The sequence below is a fragment of the Sebastes fasciatus genome, chromosome 3, assembly GCF_043250625.1.
Source record: "Sebastes fasciatus isolate fSebFas1 chromosome 3, fSebFas1.pri, whole genome shotgun sequence".
Lineage (NCBI taxonomy): Eukaryota > Metazoa > Chordata > Actinopteri > Perciformes > Sebastidae > Sebastes > Sebastes fasciatus.
The window spans coordinates 30,546,641-30,574,043 of NC_133797.1; the positions used below are offsets into that span (position 1 = coordinate 30,546,641).

The window sequence follows — 27,403 nt, forward strand, 5'->3', positions numbered from 1 at the left end:
TAACCCGCAGCGGAGCAGGTTATGTTCGAGATAAGAGATCAATTCATATAAAAGCACCGCCTACAGACCAATCTCAAAAGCTTAGTGCGCAATATGATTATATCACACAAATACAAAGAATATACAATCAGAATCCAGGCTAAAAGCAACACAGTTTAAACAACCACATGCATAAAGGACAGCTGGCACATGAGAGTAAGCCTGCTTACCGCTTTGAAATACAATTTTATATTTATTTTTTTATTTGCTCCCAAGTCTGTTTCACACCGCCGGAGTCGGGGACGCAGCTGAAAGAAGGTTAAATTGTCCTACACGCCACATTATGTCCAAAGGGACTAATGAAGAAACCTCTATTCTTCTATACTATACAATAAGCATGTCATTAATCTAACAGAACACCTGAAGCAAGTCAGTTCTACTTGTGCTCTAGACGGGGCAGCGATGTTATCAGTCTGTTAATTTAATCATTCACACAGTCGGTGATTTTTTTGCCATCTGTGTGTAACGGTATTACTTTTGGCCTCAACTTCTTCCTATTTATCTGATATTATAGTTTGCTCTTGGTTTGTAAAATATGTCACTCTGCTGACTGCAAACTTTTCCATGTTTGTGATTGGTCATATAGTGCAAACACCGGCCCTTTTATGTGAATGCGCTCATAGCCAGAATGAGAAACCCTGGGTTGATTTACCGAGTTGATAACCACCGTCGTAGGACCGCTTAGTGGGATCTCGTCTGTTTGGGTTAGTTAAACCAGATAACAAGAAGATACCCTGAACCCGAGCCCTAATACTGTATTTTGTATACTGTACTGTAGAAAAGTATCGTCACATTTTCAGAATTTTGGCGTCGACTTGGTACCAAAATATCAGTTCTCATAACATCCCTATTCTGTTGGAAGGCATTGTGGATTAATGCAGCAAGAATTTTGCTCCGGTAGATGTAGAAAATGTGGAATTTTCCTTTAAGTGTTTAGAGCAACAGTGGTGTGTTGAGTGTTGGCTTATACAGTTTCAAAGTTTGCATGGAAAGTTACATAAGTAACCTTACTCGGAAACCTTTTCTGGTTGCTATGCCAGCTCATGTGGTAACCAGGCAGCTACATAGTCAGTGTCCTCTTTTCTTTTTTATCAAGTAAAGGAACATTTTCAGACAACACCCATGCTTTTATCACTGTCGTTTAAATAACAGAAATGACATTCCCCGTTTGTAATGTTGATAACAGTATTTTGATACCTTGATGCTGCCATTGTTCTTTATCAGCGCTGCTTCTTATATGAGTGCTTTAGCCATTATCATAATATAAGAATTCACTGTACTGCAGGGCTTCATTGCTGCATTTAAATCTGTTGCTTTTTGTGTCGACATATGTGATTATAAATGGGAATTTGTGTCTCTTCTTGTCAGGACGTGTCCACAGTACCACCACCCTCTGATTAAACCACTTTGACATATTAGTCTAATATGCGCGCGGCTGCATTACGCCGGATAAGATAAAGGCAGACATTAGCGTACGTTATGAGGCTCCCGGCAATACTCCGGGGGCAGTTTTATCTCTGACACCAGCCACCTTTTGTTTCTGCTCAGAAGAGAAAGCAAAGAGTCTCATAATTCTTCCTCTATTGGAAACCAGCGGAGGGTGACGGTGTCTCAGCGTCCTGTATGGTTTCATTAGACCCTCGGGTTTCTGCGGGTGGTAGCATGGAACCGTATGGATGAGGACTACTTAGCCGCTGTCCGCAGAGGATGTTACATTCACCCCACTACATCTTTTTAATTAAAACTCTTAATTAAACTGGTGCAGAGCAGTTCCAGCACCCTGTTGTTGTGGTGTGTGGGTGGTGGGTTGATTTGTGTGTGTGCATTAGGGTTAGGACTTCAGCTAAGGTTTATTGCCATTATTGATTAAATTATTGATCGTTTAAACAGATTAATTAAATGATGCCCATCATAAATTCACAGAGGATGTTTTTAAACTGCTAATTTTGTCTGACCAACAGTCAAAGTAGTTGACAGAGTAGGGATGTACCGATTAGACTTTTTCAGTCCCGATACCGATAGAGATACCTGGGCTTAGTGTATCGGCCGGAGAGAGGACCAACTCCCTATGTAGATATAAACAGCTCATTCTAAGGTAACAAGAACACAACGACTCTTATTATCAGGCGATTTCTGCCAGTATATCCCTCTAATTGTTATACTCTGGTCCTTTAATCAACCTTTTCAACTTCAAGCATACAAGCTAGTCTTGGCAGCAAAGTTTTATTGTTGAAAAAAATTATCTGTATTAACATAATACGGCAACAAGATTCTATGTGATTATTTTACTGTACAAAAAAATAATTCAATGTTCTTCTTCAAGTTTTATTCCCCCTTTCCAGTTTGCATCTAATACAGACACAAATACAGATGAATTTATAACAGATAGTAACCTGACTTTACATCTCTTAATACAGCAAAAGTTAAAGAAGTCTAACCTTTCTATTCATTTACACATTAAATAAAGTGTTCCTCTCAATGTGAAGTCTCTCTGTAGCATACAGGTCACACTGCCATTACTAGCCACGTAATTAACCGACCATCTAACAGCAAAGTCGACGCTAAAGACATTTACCGTAGGTCTACATGTCGTAATACCAAGTCGAGGTATGTAATCCCAATGATTATATTTGCCCATCAATTTGAACCAGTAGGTATATTAGTTATCAAGAAATAGAAATTGCAAACTGTTGATATCAGCTTTGGACCAAAAAACATATTGTTCTTTTCCTAGTGTGTGTGTCAGTGACATTTCAGTGAAGTGCTTGACAATATTATGCTGATCTGATTGATACAAAAGGCCAGAAATCAGATGACCACCATAGCTTTGTCAATCAGAGTGAAGAGACAAACCAAGGACAGGATGTTTAAAGTGAACACCGCTCCGTACATGTTGGCCTCTTTGTCTTCTTTTTATTACTCTGTCAGGTGTTTGTGTGCCTCTATTTCCATCCCTGTCCCTTACATCTTCTTTCTCTCGCTTTCTATGTCTGCCTGTGTCTTCTCTGTCTGTCCCTTAAATCTGGTAGTTTTAGATTTACAGGACGTCAAACTACAAAAGACAAAGAAAACACACACACACACACACACACACACACAGAGCAGTGCGCTCTGCTGCAGTGCGGTTGCAGACGCGACACATCAGAAACTGACTGAAGAGAAACAAGCAGCAGTGGAGAGAGAGACAGAGGGAAATAGAGGTGAGAGTTTGATGGGGTCTGGTTTGTCTGGCATGGATTTGCAGAGTAAGGACAATTTGTCAGCAACTTTTCAACACAACACTCTGTAAAGTGTAAGCAAACTCTGTCAGCAAACAGGTCCCTGAATGTAGAATACTTTTGTTTTCAGAGTTAAGGGAAGTCGTCTTCCTGCCTGCACAAAGGCATGAAAAAGAGAGTCAGACCGCAAAAATGACAGCTATAAAAACAAGCTGCCAATTTGATAATACTATGTTAGCTAACAGCAACCTTTGATTCAGGTTTTACACGTACAAATCAAAAAGGTTTTGCAGCAGATAAAAAACAGGATTGAAGGATGATTCAAGTCAAAGCAAATAACAAAAACAAGCAATAAAATGTATAAAGTGACAGGAAATATTCACCAGGTACATGTATGCCTGCCATTTTGACATACATCTATGTTCTTAATGACTTTTTGGATGATTATTTTTGCAATAAGGATACTTATAGTACATTGCCCTCTCCAAATTCTTCAGTAATTGTCATAGTAACATTCATAGTTTTACGACATCCTTAAACACATATACAAGGACTTAAATGTTTGCTTTTTATCATTCATTTTCTGACTTGAATATGCAGTATGTCTCTCTTCTGGGTACAACCAGATAGCCTCATAACGCTTGGCTTTTTTTTATATGTGGTTTGACAGCAGAAAAACACAGCATATTACACCATATGCTTGGGTTCAGCAGTTTTTTTTAACAGACAAGTTGCCGTTACAATAGCAGCTTTGCATGACTCAAAAAAGAAAGCAAATACAAAGTAATATGTTACATTTATTAATGGCTTACCAAAGAAATGCACTTAATATGTTTCTTCCAGTTGAGTTTGTTACTTTGGCAATAACTTTTCAATGAGCCATGAAACGTAACCATGAAAAGTCACATAAAAGTTTTATATCGAAAGAGTTTGAGTAACTTTTGTAGAAAGTTAATGTTGGTAGACTCTTTAGGTAATTCTTTAGTTATATATGACTGTTGCTGTCAAGTTGTTTAATGTGGTTATCGCAAAAATTTAGCTCTATATCTCCAAGTGCTAGAGACAAAAGAGACATATAGGAGGCTCCACTTACGCTGATGACAACCGGACCGTCCTAAATATGGTATGAAGTGTGAAATCCTAATCTGAGCAGGACAGAGGCTAAGTACTTGCAATGCTGACACCAATAAATAGATTGTTTTAGACAAGATGGTTTATGACCTGATAAATGCAAGAGGTCAGTGTCCTACAGACAGCGAAACAGCTGACGGCCATACAGCACACCAGCGTCCCTGCACCTCTGTTCGCTCCACGTTCAAGTAGGCTCAAATGAGAGCTGCATGTGTTCATTTCAGAATTTGTCCTTTTAAATTTGCTGCATTTATAAAATAGCAATATATAATTACCACACAATTATATATTGAGACGGTTTTGTGATTACCACGAACCATCATTGAAAACTGCACTGCATCATACAGTGTTTCTTAAAGTTAGATTTCACAACAGATCTTTTGGATTTTTTTTTTGGTACAACGAAATATTGTGATATGATTTTTCTTGGCATAAAAGCAGACTAGCAATATATAGGGCTGCACGATTATGGCCAAAATGTTAATCACAATGTTTTTTTATATCAATATTGAGATCACGATTATTCATAGATTTTAGTGACAAATTATTTTTTTATTGCAATTTTACAATTTTATTTGACTATTATTATTATTATTATTATTATTTTTCAGTGCAATTAAGTTTTATTATTATTTGTCGAATAATATACAGTATATTACTACTTCTTCTACTGTGGACTGCATCTACAACATTCAGGCCGCGGCACTACTGTTCCCAAAAAGTGTAGCCAAAACATCTCTATCGCCCCCTGGTGGCCAGTTGTTAGTTTAGGAAGCACTTGATATGATATACAGCAGTTTTCTATGAGCAAAGCACACATTTCAATCGTCAATATGTGGGAAGCCAAAATCATGATCGCGATTAATATTTGATTAATTGTGCAGCCCTAATTATCAATAAAAAAAAACAACTTCCAACATGTTTAACTTCTTAAAAAAAGTGGAAAAAAACAACGTTGACTGAAGGAAAAAAAAAATCTTCACACCAGGAAGCAATTTAGTATATTGTAGATTATGTCTTAATCACCAATCGTCATGGTCTTACTTTATATATGAATAGTCATTCACTGCTACACATAGTAACATACAGACAGAAATTCAGACACACAGCTTAGATCAGGTCTGAATGATAACAGCTGACTGGGGGAGCTTCACATTTGTCTGCACAATTACATTGGCTTCACATTATGCAGAAATGCTGCTGTCAGTTTTAACTATGATAAGCAAAAAGCCTCTCACCAGTGGCGGTGGCAGTAGGGCTCAAACTTGCACACACACACACACACACACACACACACACACACAGACACACAGGTACATTAAAGTATTGTAAAGCATTTTTGTCAGCCAGTCAGAACCCATTGTTGTCAGTCTGAGACTTTTTGAGAGTGAGGCAAATTCCAGAGTCGACTGCAGCAGAAATTGGTTTCAGGCGAAGGTGTAAAATGGGATTTTCTAGTCCATTCAAAAATAAAAATGCTCTGACAGGCTAACATACAGACAATCAAACCTCTCACATGTGGACAGTTGACTTGTATATCTTTGAAGTTTGCACAGGGAGAACTTAACTCCACATAGAAAGGGCCAGGACAAACCCAGCACCCTTCTTGTTATGACGCAAAATGTGCTAAAACCTGAGCAGACCTCAACCAAACTGCATTAAAACATTCACAAAGATTGTGCCAGCTTATCGATTTAAGCTAGTGTCTGTAGCAGCGGGCTATATCCGGGTCTGAAAAGTGAAGCCAATGAGGAAGTGTCTTAAACTTGCATTCTTTCTAATAGCCAGCAGGGGGCGACTCCTCTGATTGCACAAAGAAGTCTGATTGTATAGATGTCTTTGAGAAAATTAATCTACTTCTCACTTGATTTATTGTTTCAATAAACATCGTAAACATGAGTTTATGGTGTCAATCGTTAGTTTCAAATCTTCTTCAATACAGCATGATGTTCTTTTAGTAAATTATGGTCCCATTTAGAGTCAAATAGACCATAAAGCAGGGTGTGCTTTAGGGCGTGGCTACCTTGTGATTGACAGGTCGCTACCACGGCGTTGTCCGGTCTGGGAGTCGGCCGTGTTTTCGCATTACTACTTTAACTCCTTCACAGTGTTTTCAGTTCATGAAAGTTAATTGTAACATTTTTGGTCACCTGAAAATGTCTTATTCGGTGTTCAGTTGTATTTAGCTCCACCCTCTTGTGTCACTTCTGGTTGCAAAAAAACAAGTTGGTGACGGCCAAAATGCCGAACTCGAGGCTACAAAACTGCTTCAAAATGTCAGTCCACAAACCAAAAGGTGACGTCACGGTGACTATGTCCACTTCTTATATACAGTCTATGGTCTGTAGTCTCGTGTTCTGTTAGACAGTAAGTTTCTAACAGAGCTAGGTTTCAAGCATAGTTGTATTCTTACTCATCGCAATTACAGCGTAAACACATTTTCCAAGTTTTGCAGAGCTTTCAGCAGCCTCTTGTCTCCCACAACAACAGCATCATCTTGCTGTCAAATACATCTTGCAGTTGCAGAGGGCTTCAAAACAAAGTTACTATTTCAATGTCATGCATAAGCAACTGTCTAAGCAAAAGCATCTAATGTAGACAAACATTTAGTGTGGGTTTTGGTAGTGCACTCTGTTCTCTTCTTTTAGGCTTCTTCAGTACGTAAGCATCTTGGCACTTAACTGTTGCAATTCAGGATCTGTAAAGTTCCCTTTTCTACTTTCTGTGCTAATGCATGTCCACAGTCTGTGCTCTGTGTGTTACGGGTTAAATGGTTTGATGTTCCAAAGGAGATGTGTTCAAATAACATGTCCTTTTATAAAGTGTGTACGCTCCCACAGAATTAGTTACTTGTGCTTTCCTGCCTGTAGTTTGATAGTTGTGTGTGAACTCTCGATGTCGGCCATTTGCATGCAAGGCTGGTTCCACTGCAGAGGAGAGGAGAGTCCTGACGCTCTGATTGGTGCAGGAGTTGCTAGACAACAGATGTCCAGCCGGCTGGGAGGTGGACTACCTGTGGAGGAGGGAGAGAGTGCAGACTAGAGAGTGAAAGAAAAGTGGAGGTGGAAATTGATGGAGAGAGGGAGTGAGGCTGTTATGTGACAGACGTTTACTGCACAGCGAAAAATAAAACCAAACCTAACATGACCGCCTTTGAATGCACCTTTAAAGCAGTGTTTGCATGGTGTTTTAATTGCTTCAAAGAGAAACAATTTTGTCACGGAGTAATAATATTATTCTGTCTTCATAGGCCTAAAACAGCAACAATAATTACTTATCATGATACTAAAATTAGATTCTGCTACAGATAAAAGCAACATATCAAAGCAGCTAGTTGTTTTGGTCGATGTCTGCATTTGGGAGCTCCAACATTCAAAACTTTAGGGTCGGTTACAAAACATTGCAGACTATGTCTGAATAAGAAAGTCAAATTTTCCTGCTGTACATGAACGCTCCATTCCGGAGGACTTCAAATACATCGCAAAAGAAGACAACAAAAATCTAAAAAACTTTTTTGGGGGTTGGGTGGTTATGTATCTGTGTGGGATGCCAGATATATTTACAGTACGTAGGAGAAAGGCCGGAGGCTAAAAATATGGACCAGTCTAACTTCAGCAGAGTACTGTATGCTTTCTAGTAATGTGTCTGCTGTAGAACGCTGTCATGATGAATTATGAAAGTAGAGACATTATATAAGCCAGGGAGGAAGTTGATTTTTGACATACATACAACAAAAGATTGTGACTATTTGTGTCTTTATAAAAGATTATGTATGTATGTTGTATATTATTATCTATACAAACACTTGAATAAATTATAGTAGCCTATGCATAAGGGAAAAAATAGAGAAAAGCATGTACTTCAACAATGCAAGTTGACGCTGTTACACTAAAAAAAGGATTGGTGTATAACCAAAAACAAAAATCTTAAAGTGACAACTAGATTAAGAAAACTGGTTACTAAAATTAAGCTTTTAACTCAAAGCAAAGGTAAATCAGACTGAGAGAGAATCAAAGAGATTATGTGTCATTCAGTAACATGGTACGAGGCTGAGATGGGGAGATTAGTGACCCTGCTAATATGCTTGTGTGATGCATCAGATTTCAAGTATTGAAATGTTTGTTGTACGTGATCCCTGTTAAATAAACTTGTAAATAAAATATAAGGGTCCTGCTAATCATGAAATAGTGGCTGAGTTGCCCTTGTTTCAGGCTCTGCCTGTCAGGATGCCTGTCTGCTTCTCTGCTGTTGTGCTCGTCTGTAAATCTGGCGGTACACTTCAAACAAAATTGGCGTGTTCTCACAGGCAATAATGTGGACTTGCGACCACACAAAAGAGCACAGGGTGCGTTTGTTGCAGCGTGTGCAGTCAGAAGTTTTCACACGGTCTTCTTCACCACCCCTTAAGGTGATTGTGATTAATTGAGCTTTACCTTTTGTGTTGGGGTGTAACACAGTTCATCTGCTGTTTATTTACACCTTTGTCATCCTCTCTGATTTATAGCATTGTGTCGTATGCTGTACAGATTATAAAGCCCCCTGAGGCAAATTGATGATTTGTGATATTGGGCTATATAAATAAAATTGTTTTAGTAGATCATGAAACTAACTGGCACACGTCTACCTCTTCCTCCAAACCATCTCCTTTTCTGTTTTATTGTGCTTGTAACTAACTGTACCAGGGCAGGTTTTAAATCAACGTCTTCCTCCTGTATTTTTAGCTTTAACTGTAGAGCAGCTACATCTCATCCTGTATTTGTCTTGCATTCCACTGTTGGGATCTTATTCTGGCTTCATCTCTTTCTCTGCGACTGATAAACTCCACCCTCTGGTGCAAACAGTCTTTCAGTCACAGTGAACACACTGTACTCTACTGGCATTTTTTTTTAACCGAGAATTTGAGAGCACACCAAGTCCCATTTCGTTTAAAGTATACTGCTGCCTTAAGTTTTGTCTGTGTGTGTGCCTGTCGCTTCCTATAGATGCACTACACCGACACAAACAAAGAGATACCTGTATCTATAATGGGAACAAGCGGCCGGGTGTTCTTTGCTGGTCTTGCCTCTGAGCTGCACTGAGTCCACAGTTTCCATAGCATCAAGAACAGCGGAGCAAGGAGACACGGATGAGAGTGAAAAATAGGCGTCCTATTTTATTTGTAAAAAAAAGTTGAACCCGCTGCTCTTCTTTCTCTCTCTCTCTCTCTCTCTCTCTCTCTCTCTCTCTCTCTCTCTCTTGCTCTTGCGCTTTGTGTCCCGAGGCAAAGCCGAAATGGGTCGCCTCAACGCCGTGCTGCAACACTCATTATAACGACTGCTGCTCTTACTCAGTTGTTCCGAATCAGAGTCACTGGACTTTGGTGTCTTCTGACAGCGAGATTTGAGAGTCACTTCTTGTTTCAACAAAGTCAGATAAAAATCTGTCTGGTCTCATAGAGGAGCGATGTCTCTCTGAGGGCTGCCATGTGAGCACCCTGTCTCTGGTCACATGGACGCAGTACAGTAACCCTAATACCTGCTGTCCTTTCTGTTTCTCCTTGAAGACTGTGTTGTGTTCAGCTCATGGAGTTTGGTGGTTTTGCTGTTGGCAAGCATGCATGCAATATAGAGTAAAATAAGCAGAGTATACAGTATTTAAGTTAAATGTCCACTGCTGAAATAGGTCAACTACCAATCCCTCATGGTGTGTTGAGGTTGAAATAGACATTTTAGTGAGTTTCAGTTTTTTGGCCTGCAACTTTACTGTTTTGGTGTCCTCTCACAGCTCTCATAGTGTGGTTTTTGGCCATAGCAGGCAGCTGTTTTCACTGAAAAAGTTTTAGAAAAACCCATTGTACACTACCTGCTCAGCACCAAACAGCAGACAGACGTAGTTAGCAACTAACTGATGAATATAGTGGAGCATTTAGCAGCTAAAAAGCCAGATATTTTTCTCACGAGTTGGTAGAGACCAAAAACAGAGCTAAAAGAAAGTGAATATTGGACTTACATTCACCCGGTGGTCAGATACACGACTCCAAACACAATCGCCATATCAACTTTGTGTGTGTTTTTTTGGGGTGATATGTCAGTGTTCATGGCTTGTTGCGCGCTGCCTCAAAGTGCCCAAAAAATCATCAGTTATTGCAGGTTTTATGGTCTGTTTCTGGCTAATCCACTAAATGAAATACCTGACTATTCAAGGTACTTCATCGTGTGATGGATACAAAAATCCACTAAGGCAGTGACAATGTTGTCATGTTGCAACTCAATTGATTGGCAACCATACCGCGCGAGTCTCGCAGTGAATATTATCACATCACCCAATCCCAGTCTGCTATAAGAGCAAAGAAATGACAAGAGCAAGAAAAACCTCTTTATTATTAGATTTCGGTTCAGCCTTAAGAGATGTGAAATTACATTTCATTGGTATCCTTGCAAGTATATTTTGTTCTCAGGGCAGCAAAAGGAACCTGCAAGCCCCTTGCAGGAGCTCATATTAAACCTGAAGGCCTTTATACACCGGTGGAGTGACGAATAAATGACACCAAAATACTCGCCTGCAAATATTTTGCCTCAAAACTATTCATACCGGCAGCAATGCAAATTTGCGACACACAACGCTTTTTCAATAAAAAGTTTGAATAGTTACGCACAGGCAGAGGCCAAAACTTGGATCCTATATTGACCCAGAGCAGTGTCTGGCAGTCTTGTTGTATAGCCTAAACCACAGACCCACATTTCATAAGATTATCAATTTAGAGAGTTAGTTTCCTTTTAGCACAATGTTCTGAGTGAATTTGCTTCTGGTAAACAGTTATGCAGTGTAAATGTCTAGGGCTTTTATTGTGAAAGGTAGTGGAGGAGTGGATCTGGTCTGCGCTGCCTTGAAAGGAGTAATAAAGTTTGCCGTCTTGGTTTCGGACTACGGAGCCTGTGTTGTTGTACACTATAGTGTACGTTTTTAATATGTCCATTCCGCACAACGTAATTGGTTGATGCCTTATTGTTGGTGCGAAAGCTCAGAAAAATCAACCTTGTTTTGAAAAAAAATTGCGTTGCTTTTTCGCCAGATATAATATTCAGGTACTGTGTGAAAGTACTCATGACAAAGACAACAAATTGAAAAAACATACTGACATGAAATCGCATAAAAAAAGCGTCCGCGGTGTGCAACGGCCTCGACACCGGAGGTCAACATGAATCCACTGCTGCTGCTTCCTCTGTTTGTTGTCCACTGTTGCCTGCCTGTTTGTGGCACGTCACCAAGCCAAGCTCTATCAGGTCACATTATTTTTGTCAAGCACTTCAGTTCTGATAAGGAAAAGGCCGACACAAAGCCAACACACACACACACACATACATACAGAAGTGTTGATGTCGAGTACACAAACACACACCGACGCTGACAACGATGCCCAAACACTGCGCTGTGTCCTCTGCTGAGTCAAAACTAACTTGCAGCCAACTTCATGTTCGATGATTCAGAAAGGCAATCGTAAGAGGGACTAATGAAGAGCATTAAAAATAACCTGTCTCTGTTTCTCTCTGTGTTTGTGTCTCCTGTTTTTCTTTCAGATCATCAAAAGCTGGAGAGAGAGGCGAGGATTTGTCGTTTACTGAAGCACACCAACATCGGTGAGTCCTCGATCTTAAAATACGCACACTGATACAAACACACACACACACACACACACACATTTTGTGCAGGTCTCTGGTGAATCCTGCTATGGCAATTCATCTTCTAAACACAGTTATGAGGGAGACAAGTGTGTGTGTGTGTGTGTGTGTGTGTACACGCAGGTATCTAATGATGATGTATCTATGTGCTCTCCCAGTTGAATCATCAGAAAGCCCTCTCTCTAAACCACTGACCCTTTACACTCTTTCCTCCTCATTATACCTCTGATAGAACCTGTCTCTCCTCTTTTGTTCTTCTCGCACTCATCCGCTCATGCCCTCTTTTCTTCGTTGTCATTATTTCAGGTTTCTTAAATCAGTTCTGCACGACAGCTGCCATTCCAGTTGGTTTTGCCAAGATAACCTCTGCTCTTATAAAGTTTGAGGACAATTATGATTGAACATTTGGACTCCCTGGCTTTGAAATCTTAAAAAATATGTTAAAGGCAATAAAAACATATTAATAACACATTTTACAGGTCTGCAAATTTCATGGTAATTAGGTGATAATTAGCAAGTAACCTATTTGAAATTGCTTTGGAATTACTGCTAAATTACCCCAATATTTACATTAAAATGTAACAAAAATTACTTTATTATAAACATTATTTAATAATTATATGCTAAAATAGCATATAATGGTTAAAATAGGGCCTTTGGGATGGAGAAGCGGCTGTGCGCTGCTCTTCATCGGAGGTGGAAAACCAAAACTAATAGAAGACACTTCTGATCAGGCACAAATCTCACCATTGTGTGACTTATTGTCTAAATGTAACCTGGTAATCAATGTAATGATTCAGGAAGTTTTTAAAGAAATTTCAATAAGTTATTTGCTAATTATTATCTATTTACCAGCAGACATGGAAATAAAGCATATCAATTAACTCTCTATTCTTTTCCTGGAAATGTATTAAATAAGTTACCAGCTATTGGGAAATAGCGGAATATAATTATTAAACAATGTATTAAATATGTATAATAATTTTGATAAATTTTGAGGTAAATATTGGGGTTATTTGGCGGTAATAGAGTCAAATAGACCATAAAGCAGGGTATGCTTTAGGGCGCGTTGTCCGGTCTGGGTGTTGTCCCTGTTTTCGTCTTACAACTTTTGCACAGTGTGTTTTCAGTTCATGGAAGTTAATATTAACATTTTAGTCACCTAAAAATGTCTTATTCAGTGGGTGACGGCATGGTGACTACGTCCACTTCTTATTTACAGTGTATGGATTTGATTAAATATTCTTTTCTCATCAATGTTGAGCCCTCAGATGTCAGAACAATGATGTACAAATCATTAACCATTTCCCTGATCTAAATGGTACGAGTATAATTGTGTGAGCACAGGTTTGTTACTGGGGTTTGGGTTCATAAACCAAACTTATATAGCTGAGGCTTTCTTCTCTTTCAATAGCTATGTGTACAGTATAATTTGACTCTGATTATAGGTCTCATTTGAGTCTTAGTTGTTCTCGAATGTTTCACCTAATCACAGTGATTGTGGGGATGGCAACTGTGCTAAGAAACTTGTTCAGAATGTATCCACTTATAATAACAGCATGAATCATCACATTAAGTGGAGGTAGAATATATTATGCATTCCAAACTCATTTTGCTCCGTGCTTCACACAGCTACCTTCGTATATTACCGCTGTATTTCTGATACACCTGACAACTAACAACCTAACTCTGACGCACGGCAGCACAAAGTGAAGTGTAAATAATGAGTAATGGCAGTATTTGTATTGAGGTATTGACTTGTTTTCTGTTTCATTTGTCTCTTTCCTTTTCTGTCCTGTGTTTGTGTTTTTGTTAAATCTCCTCGACAGTACGACTCCATGACAGCATATCAGAAGAGGGTTTCCACTATCTGGTGTTTGATCTGTGAGTAACAGACTCTCGCACTCACACATTCCCTGTCAATTGTAACCAGCCTACCAATTTCACATGTTTTGTCTTGTTTTACTTTCCCTTCTAACTTGTGTATTTGTTCAAGGTTAACACTGTGTATAGAAATATCCTTAGTTCTTATGAAGCTGGATTGAGTTTTTCATTAATCCATTTCAAATTTTGTGAGTAAAGTCCTCCCTAATTACTAGTTGAAGATTTACTAAACCAGGTTGCACCATAAAATTTAAGGAATGTCTAGTAAAGACTTTATGAGACATTATCTTTATCTTAATCTGAAACATCCGTGGCTCTGTCCATTATAAACAACCGACTATGTAAAGAGGAAGTCACTGCAGCATCACAAGCTGTAACTTATCTACCAAATATAACAGTTTTTGGAGGCCACTAATATGTTAAACTAAACTGACAGTCGCTTGTAAATGTAGGTATTCCTTTGTTTTGTTTATACTGACATACAGTACATGAAAAATATGCAGTTGGAGTGGGTGGGATATGCTGTGTCCATGGATGTATAATAAGACCTGGATATGGGGTCACCGCTCAGTCTTGCTTCCAATTTTTTCCAGTGGCCACTCGCGTTATTGCAGCGAGAAATCCCCCTGCGGCCCAAAAAGCATTTTCCCATAGACCACCATCATGAAAGAGACGTCTGTAAAACTGTTGACAGGACACCTCGAACTGCATGCAAGGACTCCTATTATGATTTTTTTTATCAATGGAGGTTTTATTTTGTAAATCTTTGCTCGAGCTGAGGAAAGCGATTTTAAAATCTGTGACGTCATCAAAGTCTATGGGGCACGGGGCCAGCGGGAGAAACACTACTGCTCATATTCAGTGGGCCGCATACCGTAGTCCGTAGTCATTCAGTCTGACATTATATAACGCTTTATAATTTAAGAACTATATTATGTTATTTTGGTCAAATGTCATATAAAATCTTCAAGGTTCACGTCATCATTACACAGCGTTTTGATTAAGTGTCAGGTCAGATGTGTGAACCATATTTCATATTTGCTAACAATACCTCTTTTACTCTGAACCCACGAGTTGGGAAACTCTCGCGAGATGGTTAAGGTTAGAATAGGTCGTTGGGCGGTGAGCCTCGCAAGAGTTTTTGCCAGATTTCGTAATTTGTGCGTTACCTTCTAGACCCGAACCTGGCAATTCCCAACTAATCTCTCCATAAGAACTCGTGTGTGTGTGTGTGTGTGTATGTGTGTTGCTACCCGTTTTAATTTAGTAATGCATCAATCTCTGCTAAAACTAGTTTGAATTTATGAAGAGCTGGTGCAACAACAGGCTCCTGAACTATATCCCCTCTCCTGCATGTGTGCGCGTGTGTGTGTGTGGTGGATGGGCACAAGAGTGTGTTTATAGAAAGCCCATTGGGTAGATCTGTACCCATTAAACATTATTAAGATATGCACACACATCCACGCACACACACATACACGTGCAAGCTTACATGCACACAAGCACACATGATGTGAAACATTAATACATACAAGTACAGTAAGTGGCTTCAGCTAATTGTTTATGGATGTAATGACTGTACGGTGTGTGTAAGGATGTCTATAAATACATGAGGCATGTGTATGATTGAATGCAGTTAAAAAACAATGAAGTGTTGTTTCAGTCATCGATGCAGAGAGACAAACATGCACTATGATGTTCTTTCTGTCTCTCCACAGGGTGACAGGAGGAGAGCTGTTCGAGGACATCGTAGCCAGGGAGTACTACAGTGAAGCTGATGCAAGGTAACACACGCACACAACCAACACTCACACACACACACTGCTGAGCACAGCAACCACTATGCATCTCTGTCTGTAACTGGTGTGGGAGTGTATGCTATATTTGTGTGTTTCACATATGGTCTTCTCAGAGGTGTGATACAGCTGCCTTGTCTCTAAAGCATCTCGAAGAGTTATTTATAAAAGTGATTAACGACATATAGCCTGCGGTATTAATCATACACAGCCTACCTCACACTGCCAGCTTTGTGTTGAAATACTTCCTCCCCAGAGAGAGAGAGAGAGAGAGAGAAAGGGAAAGGTATTGTGTGTGTATCTGTGTTGGCTTGTCATAAACTCAGTATAGCTTTTCTATATAGTGTAATACATTAAATCTTGTGAAAAATGACTTGCCGTCATGTGGCTTAATGTCACCCGTCAAGAAAACAGCATCACACATAAGAAGCCTAATGAGAGGGACATGTGATACGTTGTTATGGGACTGTTTCCTCTCCTCTTCCCCTCAATTAATTTCCCTCATCTTCTCTTCTCTGCTTTCTTCTTCTTTTCCTTCTCCATCTCTCCTTCCATTTGTTCCATCACAATCCTGCGCTTGTTCATTACTCTCCCTCCCTCAGCCACTGCATACAGCAGATCCTCGAGAGTGTCCATCACTGCCATGTTAATGGGATCGTCCACCGGGATCTGAAGGTTTGTATGACCGCAGCCACGGCTGCAGTTCAGTCCTGACTCTGTACAACAGATGGCAACATTCAGAAATACCCAGTAACTCCCCGCACAGTTCTTACCCTTTGCATCCACAAGCTTTTTTTTACAATCTGTTTGATGACCTAAAACCAGGGCTGTCAAAGTTAACGTAATAATAACGCAAATTTGTTTTAACGCCACTAATATCATTAACGCAACTTGTGATTTTTAGGTTGTAGCGGGCTCAGTTTTAAGATACTGGCATCATATGAAAATAGAAAACCTAAGGAACCATGTCATACTAGCTGGCATAGCCATTTTCAAAGGGGTCCCTTGACCTCTGACCTCTAGATTTGTGAATGAAAATGGGTTCTATGGGTACCCACGAGTCTCCACTTTACAGACATGCCCACTTTATGATAATCACATGCAGTTTGGGGCAAGTCATAGTCAAGTCAGCACACTGACACACTGACAGCTGTTATTGCCTGTTGGGCTTGAGTTTGTCATGTTAGGATTTGAGCATATTTTTTTATGCTAAATGCAGTACCAATTGATTTCTAATAATAAATATACACATACATTTGCATAAAGAAAGCATATTTGCCCACTCCCATGTTGATAAGAGTATTAAATACTTGACAAATCTCCCTTTAAGGTACATTTTGAACAGATAAATAATGTGTGATTAATCGCGATTAACTATTTTAATCGATTGACAGCCCTACCTAAAACTAAAATTAATAATAGTCTTCTCATGTGAGAGGAAAAATACAATCTGAAAGATTTGTCACATTATTCCATTCATCCTTGTAGAAGCACCAAAAGCTTTGAATAACTAATAAAGCTGATTCGACCTCAGCTTTGAATTTGGCTGCAATTCTGGTGTGCAGAATAAGATTCAAACCCACCAAACTGCAGAGACTCAGGATGCTTGGCTCTTTTATTGTTGCATTAGAATAAAATATTCTGAGCTTAATAACTGTCCTGTCAGTGTCAAGAATAAGGATCCTCCTCCTAATACTACCCCTGATGTTGCAGAGAGCATGCTGGCATCTTTATGCGTGCGTGTGTGATTGTGTAGTACTCTGAGTGTAGCGTTACGGTGACAGGAATGGGAGCAATCACAAGCCAGAACCTCAGGAATGATCACCATTTGCATAATTATGTAAAAATTATGTTGAGATGTGAAAGAGTTTCCAAGGTCATGAATATTCTAATGCTAGTCTGTATTCTCATTACCTCCCAAGAGTGTTTTTATGTGGAGATATAGCAAGGGAGCTCTCTTGAAAAATTTTCAAATGTGAACATGTAACTGTACCGTAAGAGTAAAAAAAGAATCAGAATATCCACGACGGTTCACGAGATGTCCAATCTGTCGACTTTATTAGGGGAGATGTCCTTTTCTGGAGTGATTTTAAGTCTTCAGACGCTTCATAATCTGGAGGATTTATTCATCATTATGTAAATGATTATGGAGATGTTGTCCAGTTGTCAGTTAGTGTGCTGTTGAGTCATATGTCTGCCATAAAGTGACTGCTCACAGGCTGTCTGCGAGAGTCTCTAAATGTTAGCAAATGTATTATTCATTTGAGCACACTGTCTAACTGGCCTTAGGTTAGCAAAGACCTTTCTGCACCTGTGTCCATGTGTGTGTGTTTGAAAGTGTGTGTGCTTGCTGGGGGCTCACATATATTTATGATTGTGCTAAACTGCGTTAGAGTGCGCTATGTGTTTTGTCGTTACCCATATGTGGCTGAGTCACTTGTTTTTACACCCACGTCTCCTGTTACACCACACCTCCCTCCTGTATCCTTCTCCCTGCAGTGTGCACTTTGTTCCCACTCATGGATTTTTAACAGTGGATTGGTGCTATTGTGGACGAGCGCATCGTGTCTGCCACCAATCCACTCTCTCAGAATCCATGAGACTTGGGGAGCAAGTCCACAGCTCTAGTGTGGAAAATGTCCTTTGTCACGTAGAGATTTGGTCCCGTGCACATTTATGTTTCTCTGTCATTTGTGTGGCAGAAAGGGAGTTGCCTCAGACACTGATTTAAGAGCAGTTTAGCATCGTTGACCCCTAATAGTTTGGATTAGGATTTGGTTTGGCTAATCTGATTTTAGATCTGTGTCTGTGGGCGGCTTGTTCCCAGAGCGTGTGACCTCTCACCTCTAACCTGTTTGACTCCGCCCCCCCCAGCCTGAGAACCTTCTATTGGCCAGTAAGCTGAAGGGGGCGGCGGTCAAGTTGGCTGACTTTGGGCTGGCTATCGAGGTGCAGGGGGACCAGCAGGCATGGTTTGGTGAGTATTCATCCATCCATTTTTCAACCTGAATCAGTTGGTCAATCAAGCAACCAACCAACCAGTCAATCAATCAATCACTCATTTAGTTAGTTGAGAAACAGCCTAGTCACTGAATTGCCCACTCCTGCCTACCATTCCACATCTCCTGCCTCCCTCCATATCACTCCTCCAGGTTTTGCCGGCACCCCGGGATACTTGTCTCCGGAGGTTCTGAGGAAAGACCCATATGGGAAGCCAGTGGACATGTGGGCATGTGGTAAATATCATTCAAATTCTCTTACTGCAACTGATTGAATTAAAGCCTCAGTCTATAGTCAGGTGTGTGCAGAAGACTGTTCTGCACCAACACTGCAGCTTCATGTTATTTCAAGTGTTTAATAGTGGTGATTTCCAGTATACAGTACTATGTTTTATTAGTATTTTCTGTTAACATGCTGAATTTATCATGTCACTTCTTCCCAGGTGTGATTTTATACATCCTGCTGGTGGGCTACCCTCCCTTCTGGGATGAGGACCAGCACCGCCTTTACCAACAAATCAAGGCCGGGGCCTATGATGTAAGCGCTCACACACACACATACAGAACAAAGTAGGGCTGTCAATGAAAAAAAAAATTTAGTTTGAACAAATGAAAACTAACATATCATATGTTTGAATTAATTCAAACACAGCCCACATAGCCCAATCCTAAAATACATTGTAGAGTTGATGTGCTTCTGTTCTTTTGCTAACAGGCAACGATTTTTTGTCATGGTAATGTTACTGTAACGCGACTATAAACTTGTAATTACTGAATTAAAACTACTTTTGGGATGTGGATAAAGCAAGAACACGGGGACAGCTTCCTCAGTGTGACTTGGTCCACTTTTACTGTCCATCTCTACAGTAGGACAGTTGAACGCTGACAACAAACGTGATACCTCATCATCATATCACTCCGACCTTAACCATTACCAAAGTTACAGGCACAATGCAACATGTTATGTAGTCCCTTTAGGAACATATTAGAATCGTTAGCATGATGCAAAAACATGGCAAAATAGGGTCCAGGTTGAAAAATACTAAAGTTACCCTTTAAAATCTGTACTGAAGAATAGGCTACCATAGATGAACAGGGTCAATTGTCTTTCCTACTAATTTCCTCAGCTGGGTGTATCAATTCAGTGAAAATTATGTTAAAATAGAAAGTGAATACATATATTTATGCTATTTTAGATTCTCACTTTTCCTCAGAGGATGGTTGTTTTATTAATTTTCTGTATGTCCACTTGTGTTTTCAAGTATTTTGTTCCTCCTAGCTTTGTCTGTTATAAATGAGCGTTTGACACTCTTTTGTTTTTTGACAGTTCCCGTCCCCAGAGTGGGACACTGTAACTCCTGATGCCAAAGATCTGATCAACAAGATGCTAACCATCAACCCCAGTAAACGCATCACTTCCGCAGAGGCCCTCAAACATCCCTGGATCTGCGTATGTGGCGCATACACACACACACACACACACACACGCACACACACACACACACACACACACACACACACACACACACACACACACACACATACACACATACACACAAACAAACAGCGGAGATGCAGAAACACACGTAAACTGATATACAGATTCAGACACAGAAATAAAGACCCTAATATTGATAATGAGAAACTATTATAGGTAATAGAATGCCACAGTAGCTTCAGTCCAGCCATCAGATCCAACTTGTACGAACACACACCGTCTCATTGCCCACACATGCACATGCATACATTCCTCCCATCCATTGTTTCCATCCTCTCTTAATCCTCAAATCCTCTCATCTTCTTCCTGCAGCAACGGTCCACTGTAGCCTCCATGATGCACAGGCAGGAGACTGTGGAGTGCCTGAAGAAATTCAACGCCAGGAGGAAACTCAAGGTGAGACGTCTGGCAATCCTTCATGTTTCTATTTATACAGAACAATCCATCCGGCCATCTTTCTTTCTCTCCCCCTCTCTCTCTGTCTTCCTCACTCTACACTTTACAGAGTAACTTAGAAAATTATGAGTTGTTCTCTAAAACCTTCAAGTTGCCCTTTTGATGTGCTCCTCTTTCTTGCTTTGACCTTATAATCCTTATAATCAATCTTCCTATTTCTGTCTCTTCCTTCCTTCCTTCTTTCTTTCTTTCCTTCCATCCTTCCATCATCATTACTTCCTTCTTTCCTTCTTTTCTATCACTACAGGGAGCCATATTGACCACTTTGCTGGTCACAAGAAACTTCTCAGGTATGTCTCTCTCATTCTGGTGTCCAAGACCTGGTTACTCAAACATATCTTATAAACTAAAAGCATTTATCTTAAAGAAACAGGCGGCTTGAAATACTTCTCAGCCTTTAATATTGGAGGTAGTTTGGTTAGGTTCGCTATGAAAAATGCATCTTCTAGTCACAAGCAAAACAGATCAGAGGGACTACAAAGAAGTTAAGACAATCTTTAAGTTTAATATAGAATAGAGGCTTTTAAACCTATTTTTTAATGCCTTCGGTTTGTTTTTCTATAGAACAAAGGTGCCACTGGTAAACAGAGCCATCTCTCTTTATCCCTCTAGCTGTTGCTCTTTCACTTTATCTCGATTTTGCACTCTTATCATACCCTTTTGCATGATTTTCCTTTGACCTATCTCTATTTTCTCACGCTCTTACTAGCCTGCTTTCTCTCTTCATTCTACAGTAAAATGCATTAGTGCATCTGTGTCTCTTTTTATTCATCATTTTCTTCCTTTTTCAAATTTCTTTCCTTCTTTTGTTTGGATTGTGGTTTCCATTTGAGGTAAGATTTTTTGGAATGACAGGGAAACATGCGGGGTTGGGCCCAACTAAATAGATGTGATGTTTAGGCCTTACTTACTCTTCTAATAGCCAGTAACACTTCATTTTACAGGTCTGCAAATTTCATGGTAATAAGGGGATAATTAGCAAGTAATCTATTTGAAATCTCTTTGGAATTATTGCCAAATTACCCCAATATTTACCTCAAAATTGATCGAAAATTACTTTATTATAAACATTATTTAATAATTATATGCTAAAATAGCATATAATCATTAAAATAGGGCCCGTAGGCTTGAGAAGCAGCTGCGCTTCATCGGAGGTGGAAAACCAAAACCAATAGAAGACACTTCTGATCAGACATAAATCTCACCATTGTGTGACTTATTGTCGACTCAAATGTAAACTGAGTTTTTTAAAGAAATTTCAAACAAGTTATTTGCTAATTATTATCTATTTATCAGCAGACATGGAAATAAAGCATATCAATTAACTTTGTATTCTTTTCCTGGAAATGTATTAAATAAATTACCAGCTATTGGGAAATAGAGGAATATAATTATTAAATAATGTTTATAATAAAGTAATTTTCTATACATTTTGAGGTAAATATTGGGGTGATTTGGCAGTAATTCCAAAGAAATTTCAAATAGATCACTTGCTAATTATCCCCGATTTACCATGAAATTTGCGGACCTGTAAAATGAAGTGTTACACTAGTCACATATGCATGAAGATAAGGTGTTCAAAAGAATAAAATTGAAGCTCAACGCTTGCAAAAGTGCTAATATGAGATCAGAATGAAATTTAGACAAGGATACAGCATGCATTTTGAAATGCAATCTAGTGTTTGGATTATTTTTCTACCATGAGAAATACAATGAGGAGTGGTGGGATTGTATGTGTGGGTGCTAGTGGATAAATGCATGTGTATGTGTGCAAATGTCAATCTAAGAATGCTGTGTGGGTCTGTAAGAGATAGTTAGATTACCCCTTTCATCACCCTTGCTAAATATGCACCCAATCAACCACCCACCCTTCAGCCCTTCACATGTGAATTAGTATGTAGTAGGAGAACAGCCTTGCATAAATTAAGTTGCCATTCTGAGCATCTTTTGCATTGCATTATGGATCTTGCAGATGGATTTTGCACCTGGAGTTTGAAGATAAGCACAGTTGACTGATATGCTTGCTGCATGTTAGTGTAGCCTCAGGCTCAGGACTGTTTGTGAACTCTCATGCTGATGTGTTGTCTCTTTCTTTCCTTCTACAGCAGCCAAGAGTTTGCTGAACAAGAAGGCGGATGCCGTTAAGGTGAGTTGCTTTGCACAGTGAAGAAAAAAATGCTTTGTTACTTGCATTAGTTTGCTGGAACGTTCAGTGTCTGAAGGAGCCTTCTGGATAATTATTATGCACTGTGCATTTAACAACGTCATCATTCAGGGACAGTCACTCCAAGCAGTGGTCAACGGTTGTTGTTTCTTAGCTTGATCTCACAGTTCCTTCAGTAGATGGTTGGACCAGTACGGTACATATCTACATTCATATGGATAGAAAGTTTAAACTTGGTGGAGGGTCTGTTTTATTATTGGTCGGCCATCCAATGAATGTTTTTTTTACCTGTTACTACGTTATCGGACAGGGTGGTAAGGATGTCACGGTGATGAAATTGAATAATGTTGTGAAAAACACCAGTGTTGCCGATACACCGGACATTTTACAAGAAAAGATGATAGTTAATATATGTAGAGTGCTTACTTCGATCTTTAACGTCGGATGGCTGTGTGTCTGGCCCCTTCAGTCAGACTGTCATTACGCCGCTCCGCAGCGAACACCGGCTGCGAACACCGGCTGCGAATGCTCCGTTCTCCGCACGGTGATTGCCTCATTTATGGTTTCCTTACAGCATTGGGTTTAAATCTGAAATATTGCCAAATAAGCAATTTTGCTTTTTGCTTTAACACCGAATCCTTCGCCATCGTCTCGCCATAGACACTTTCAGTTTGTAGTGTCTGTCGTCCGACTATGTATTGATAACACGGTGCTGATACGCGAAAATTAAATAAATGGGTTTTATTTCTTTAAAAAAGCGACACGACGGTGGAGGCGTTGGGCAAGTAATATAAAGGGTGTATGCCTGAACACTGTGTAAATGGCCTTTCACAAAGAATGCGGCAACGGCATCACTGCGCTCTGAAACCCATTATTTCCAATGGCTTGCGAGGCGCAACAATGGCTTTACGCTGCACCGAACAAAGTGCGAGCACAGCGCAAACCGTGTTCTGTGTGAAAGGCCCGTAACACAGATTACACCGACTACCGCAGCAATAAATATATGTTGTATGATGTAGATCTACAACACTACAATCAAATGAACATGTCTACCGTTTTCAAGAGGATATCTAATCCTAAAAACAATATATTTACTTTGAGTTGTTAACATCTGCAGGCTATGACAATAAAGTAGAATAAATTAAATCTTAGTTTGAGCAGTTTACGAATAAATGTTTGTACCGGTAGTCGCACGTAACTTATATTGGATCGTGCACAAAACGGCGTTGCACGTCATCAGTAAGGGCAGCTGGTTAAGTCGCCATCGATGCAGGCTCACTGTTGGAGGGGTTCATAACCCACTTCTACTCCCCACTAATTGGTTTGGGATGGCAATTGGTGGGGAGCAAGATTGGAATTGGGCCTTGGTTTTAGAAACAATAGCTGTTTCCCTTTGACTATTACTTTTAATATGTGTCGTCTACCTTCAGCACAGCCTAGTTTAACTGACCTCTTGTGCTTCTGCTCCAGTCTAAAGTGGAGCTTTCCTCAATACATCTACCTTCTTGACGAAATACGGTACACAGATTTCATTACGAGGTTTAACACTCAGTAGCATCACATCTTTGGGACACATGAGTTGGGATGATCTCTTTGGAGAATGGACCATAGCCGGAGTGTGCGTATGTATGCGTGTGTGTGCACAAATGTCTGTCTGAAAAGTGTGTATGTATGTCATGTCCCCTCTAAACTGACCCTTTTGCAGGCCAACAACAAAGCCAACACAGTGACCAGTCCTAAAGAAACTGGCCCTGCCCCTGCGCTGGTATAAACACACAACTTCTCCTACACCCGCACCTTCATCCATAAAACCTCTAACACCTCACACCCCACTGTGGAGGAGGTACAGGTTCACCCTTTCACACGGGCTCAGATCATTTCCTGTTTGATCTCAGCCTTGCTTGATGAGATTTAAATTCTTAACCAGGTGTATAAGAATAAAGAAACAGGTGATGTAGCTCAACTTTAGGCTATCCCTGAATGAAATAGTGTGTAAAAGCTTTTGTGGCTGCGCAGCATGCGCAGCATATTTGATGAAAAATAAACTATTCATAATTCAGATTGATGTGTTCATTCATTCATCTGAATTAGCAGAGCTTGCATGGGGCATACAGAGCTTGCCTGATCTGTATATTGTCAATGTTGCTGAAACAATAAGCATTTACACATACATTTGAATTGGGCTCTGATTAGTGTTAGTTTAAATCTGTCGTTAGGGGTAACCTCTACCTCAACCCTCCCCATCTCTCCTTACCCTCTTTTCCTCTGCAAGAACCCCTCCTCTCTCCTCCTCCTTTACTACACCATGCATGTGCTCCTTTCATTAGTGCTATCAGTTTTGCATTTGATTGTAAAAGTAGTGAGGATGTGTTATGTTGGGTTTGCTGCTCATAAGTAGTCTGTCTGTGCATGGCTGGAGTGTGAGGAGGTCGCCTCCTCAGGATCATTATGATGCTACCTCCCCGACTGATTTGGCTTTCGCTCATTGGCTTACGCATGGTGTCTGCTGACTGGCTGTCTACGTCAGCCCACATGACTGTTGCTCTGCATGATGTCAAAGGCTTTCTGTCCCCCCATTTGCTGTCGAGACGATTACGCATGGACACGGGCACATGGCATCTCTCTCTCTTTCTCTATCCTCCTTTCTCTCTTTATCATCATGTAGGCCTACACACACACACACACACACACATAGACAGATGCAGGCTGCTGATGTTATAATCTAGTGTAATCAGGGTGAGTGATTAGAAGGACTGAGCTGGGCATCAGGATCGATTCCACAAAAGCCCAGACATCTGATTACCAAGACAGGACACGGTAGTGGGCTGACGGGAGAAAAGCAGACACACACACAAAAGACACTGAGCATCAATGTCATGCAGGAAGGGAGATAAAAGCATGAAGAAAGAAAAATGAAGTGGGCACAGGCAGTTGAAGAAGGCTTTATTTTTAATTATATTATAGATGGGTGGATAGATAGGTAGGAAGGTAGGTAGATACATATATAGGTACATAGATAGATAGATAGATAGATAGATAGATAGATAGATAGGTAGATAGATAGATAGATGGATGGATAGATAGACAAGTAGGTAGATTAGGCAGATAGATAGATAGATAGATAGATCCAAATTCTGAAAATACACATAAACACATTTCCTTAACAGTTTCTGTGCCATCATACCTTTTATGTCCTTCTATAGTTATTTCTTCCCACAAGTTCTCTGTCATTTGTTCTCTTTAGGAACCACAGACAACTGTGATCCACAACCCCATTGATGGAAATAAGGTATTTTCATTGTTAGTTGCATTTATTGATGTCAAAGCTGTTTGCTCCTGTACTTTAGGCCTTTTTTCCATTTCACAATTTCAATTAATAACAATAATATATCCCCCCACCACCTGTAAAAAGCCCTTATCTTGTGCTGTTATATAATCAACCGTTAATAAATGATGTTGGTCGGGGCATCCTGGTGGCCTAGAGGTTTAAGACCCTAACCATGTAATCTGATTTAAGCCCAGCCGGGGACTTTTGTTGATGTCATCCCTCCTCTCTTGTCTATTGTTTCCTGTCGGCTTTATTGCAATGAAAAAAATACTTAATATAGCAAAATCTGGGTAAACGTTTTATTTCAACACTCATTGATATCACAAACACGAATTGTACTATATCATTATCGCTGCATGTAATACACATGTAGGTTGTCATTTTTTGTCAGGAGTCCATTGAGAGTGCCAACACCACCATTGAGGATGAGGATGTAAAAGGTAGGGAAACTTGTGTTTTTGTTTCATTTACCTACTCCTAGTGCTCACCTACGCTGTGTCGGTCCTCCCCGTTTCCAATCACTGTTCACCCCTTTATATGTTTTTCTTCATTCTGTTTTGCAACACAGTTAAAATGCACAAGATAACAACTGCTATCCCCCCTTTTGCTGTCAACTCCTCTAGCGAAATGCTGTCCGCCCTGTTCTTTTTCTGTCCTGCCCTCCCTCGCATCCTCAAGTTTCTCCCATCTTATGTCTGAGGAAAAAAAACGCTTGCTTTTTCAGTTTTTTTGCATACCTTTTTATGTTTTCAGTATCACTAAATGTCTCTCTTTTCTACTTTTTTTCTTCCATTTCTTATGTTTTGTTGAAAATATCCTTTCCCCCCCCCCTTATTTCCTATCCTGCCTTTGCCCATACATACATATATACATACATATCTATGCCCTTATCTTTGTTGCATCCCCCACCCAACACACACGTGACACCCAATCACACACCCATCCATACAACCGCTGACAGCCCTTCGTCTGGGCAGCTTAGTGAGCGGTATCTTGAGCTCTAAGAGCCGTTCCTCACAGATGTCTGACTCAAGACAGACTCCCACCTCCTCATTTCAGAGTAAGTCCCTCCACTGTGGGGCGAGGGGGGGTGCCCTGTTTTGTTCCCCTCCTGCTATCTACCCATCACTGGAGGAAAGTGATCTCTCTCTCTATGTAAAGTGTCTCAAATCCCGTGTTCCTGATGTTGAAATAATTCCCTCGGCTTAGATGAGTGGGTGTTTGATACAGTT

At 40.0% G+C, this 27,403-nt stretch overlaps 1 protein-coding gene across 7 annotated transcripts in view; it reads left to right on the top strand.

The window, feature by feature from the left end:
• The window catches only part of camk2d2 (calcium/calmodulin-dependent protein kinase (CaM kinase) II delta 2), a 45,341-nt gene that overhangs the window by 11,655 nt on the left and 6,283 nt on the right, over positions 1-27,403 (top strand). For 4 of the 7 annotated variants that reach the window (XM_074630174.1, XM_074630177.1, XM_074630175.1 and 1 more), the window contains exons 3-16: positions 11,945-12,004; positions 13,876-13,930; positions 15,649-15,714; positions 16,329-16,401; positions 18,601-18,703; positions 18,879-18,962; positions 19,169-19,263; positions 20,053-20,175; positions 20,536-20,619; positions 20,927-20,969; positions 22,785-22,825; positions 24,549-24,608; positions 26,088-26,132; positions 26,563-26,611. In XM_074630174.1, the coding sequence (XP_074486275.1) occupies positions 11,945-12,004; positions 13,876-13,930; positions 15,649-15,714; positions 16,329-16,401; positions 18,601-18,703; positions 18,879-18,962; positions 19,169-19,263; positions 20,053-20,175; positions 20,536-20,619; positions 20,927-20,969; positions 22,785-22,825; positions 24,549-24,608; positions 26,088-26,132; positions 26,563-26,611 (981 nt within the window). The remainder of the gene's footprint in view (positions 1-11,944; positions 12,005-13,875; positions 13,931-15,648; positions 15,715-16,328; positions 16,402-18,600; positions 18,704-18,878; positions 18,963-19,168; positions 19,264-20,052; positions 20,176-20,535; positions 20,620-20,926; positions 20,970-22,784; positions 22,826-24,548; positions 24,609-26,087; positions 26,133-26,562; positions 26,612-27,403) is intronic. The other 3 variants (XM_074630179.1, XM_074630176.1, XM_074630181.1) reach the window with 1 other exon arrangement.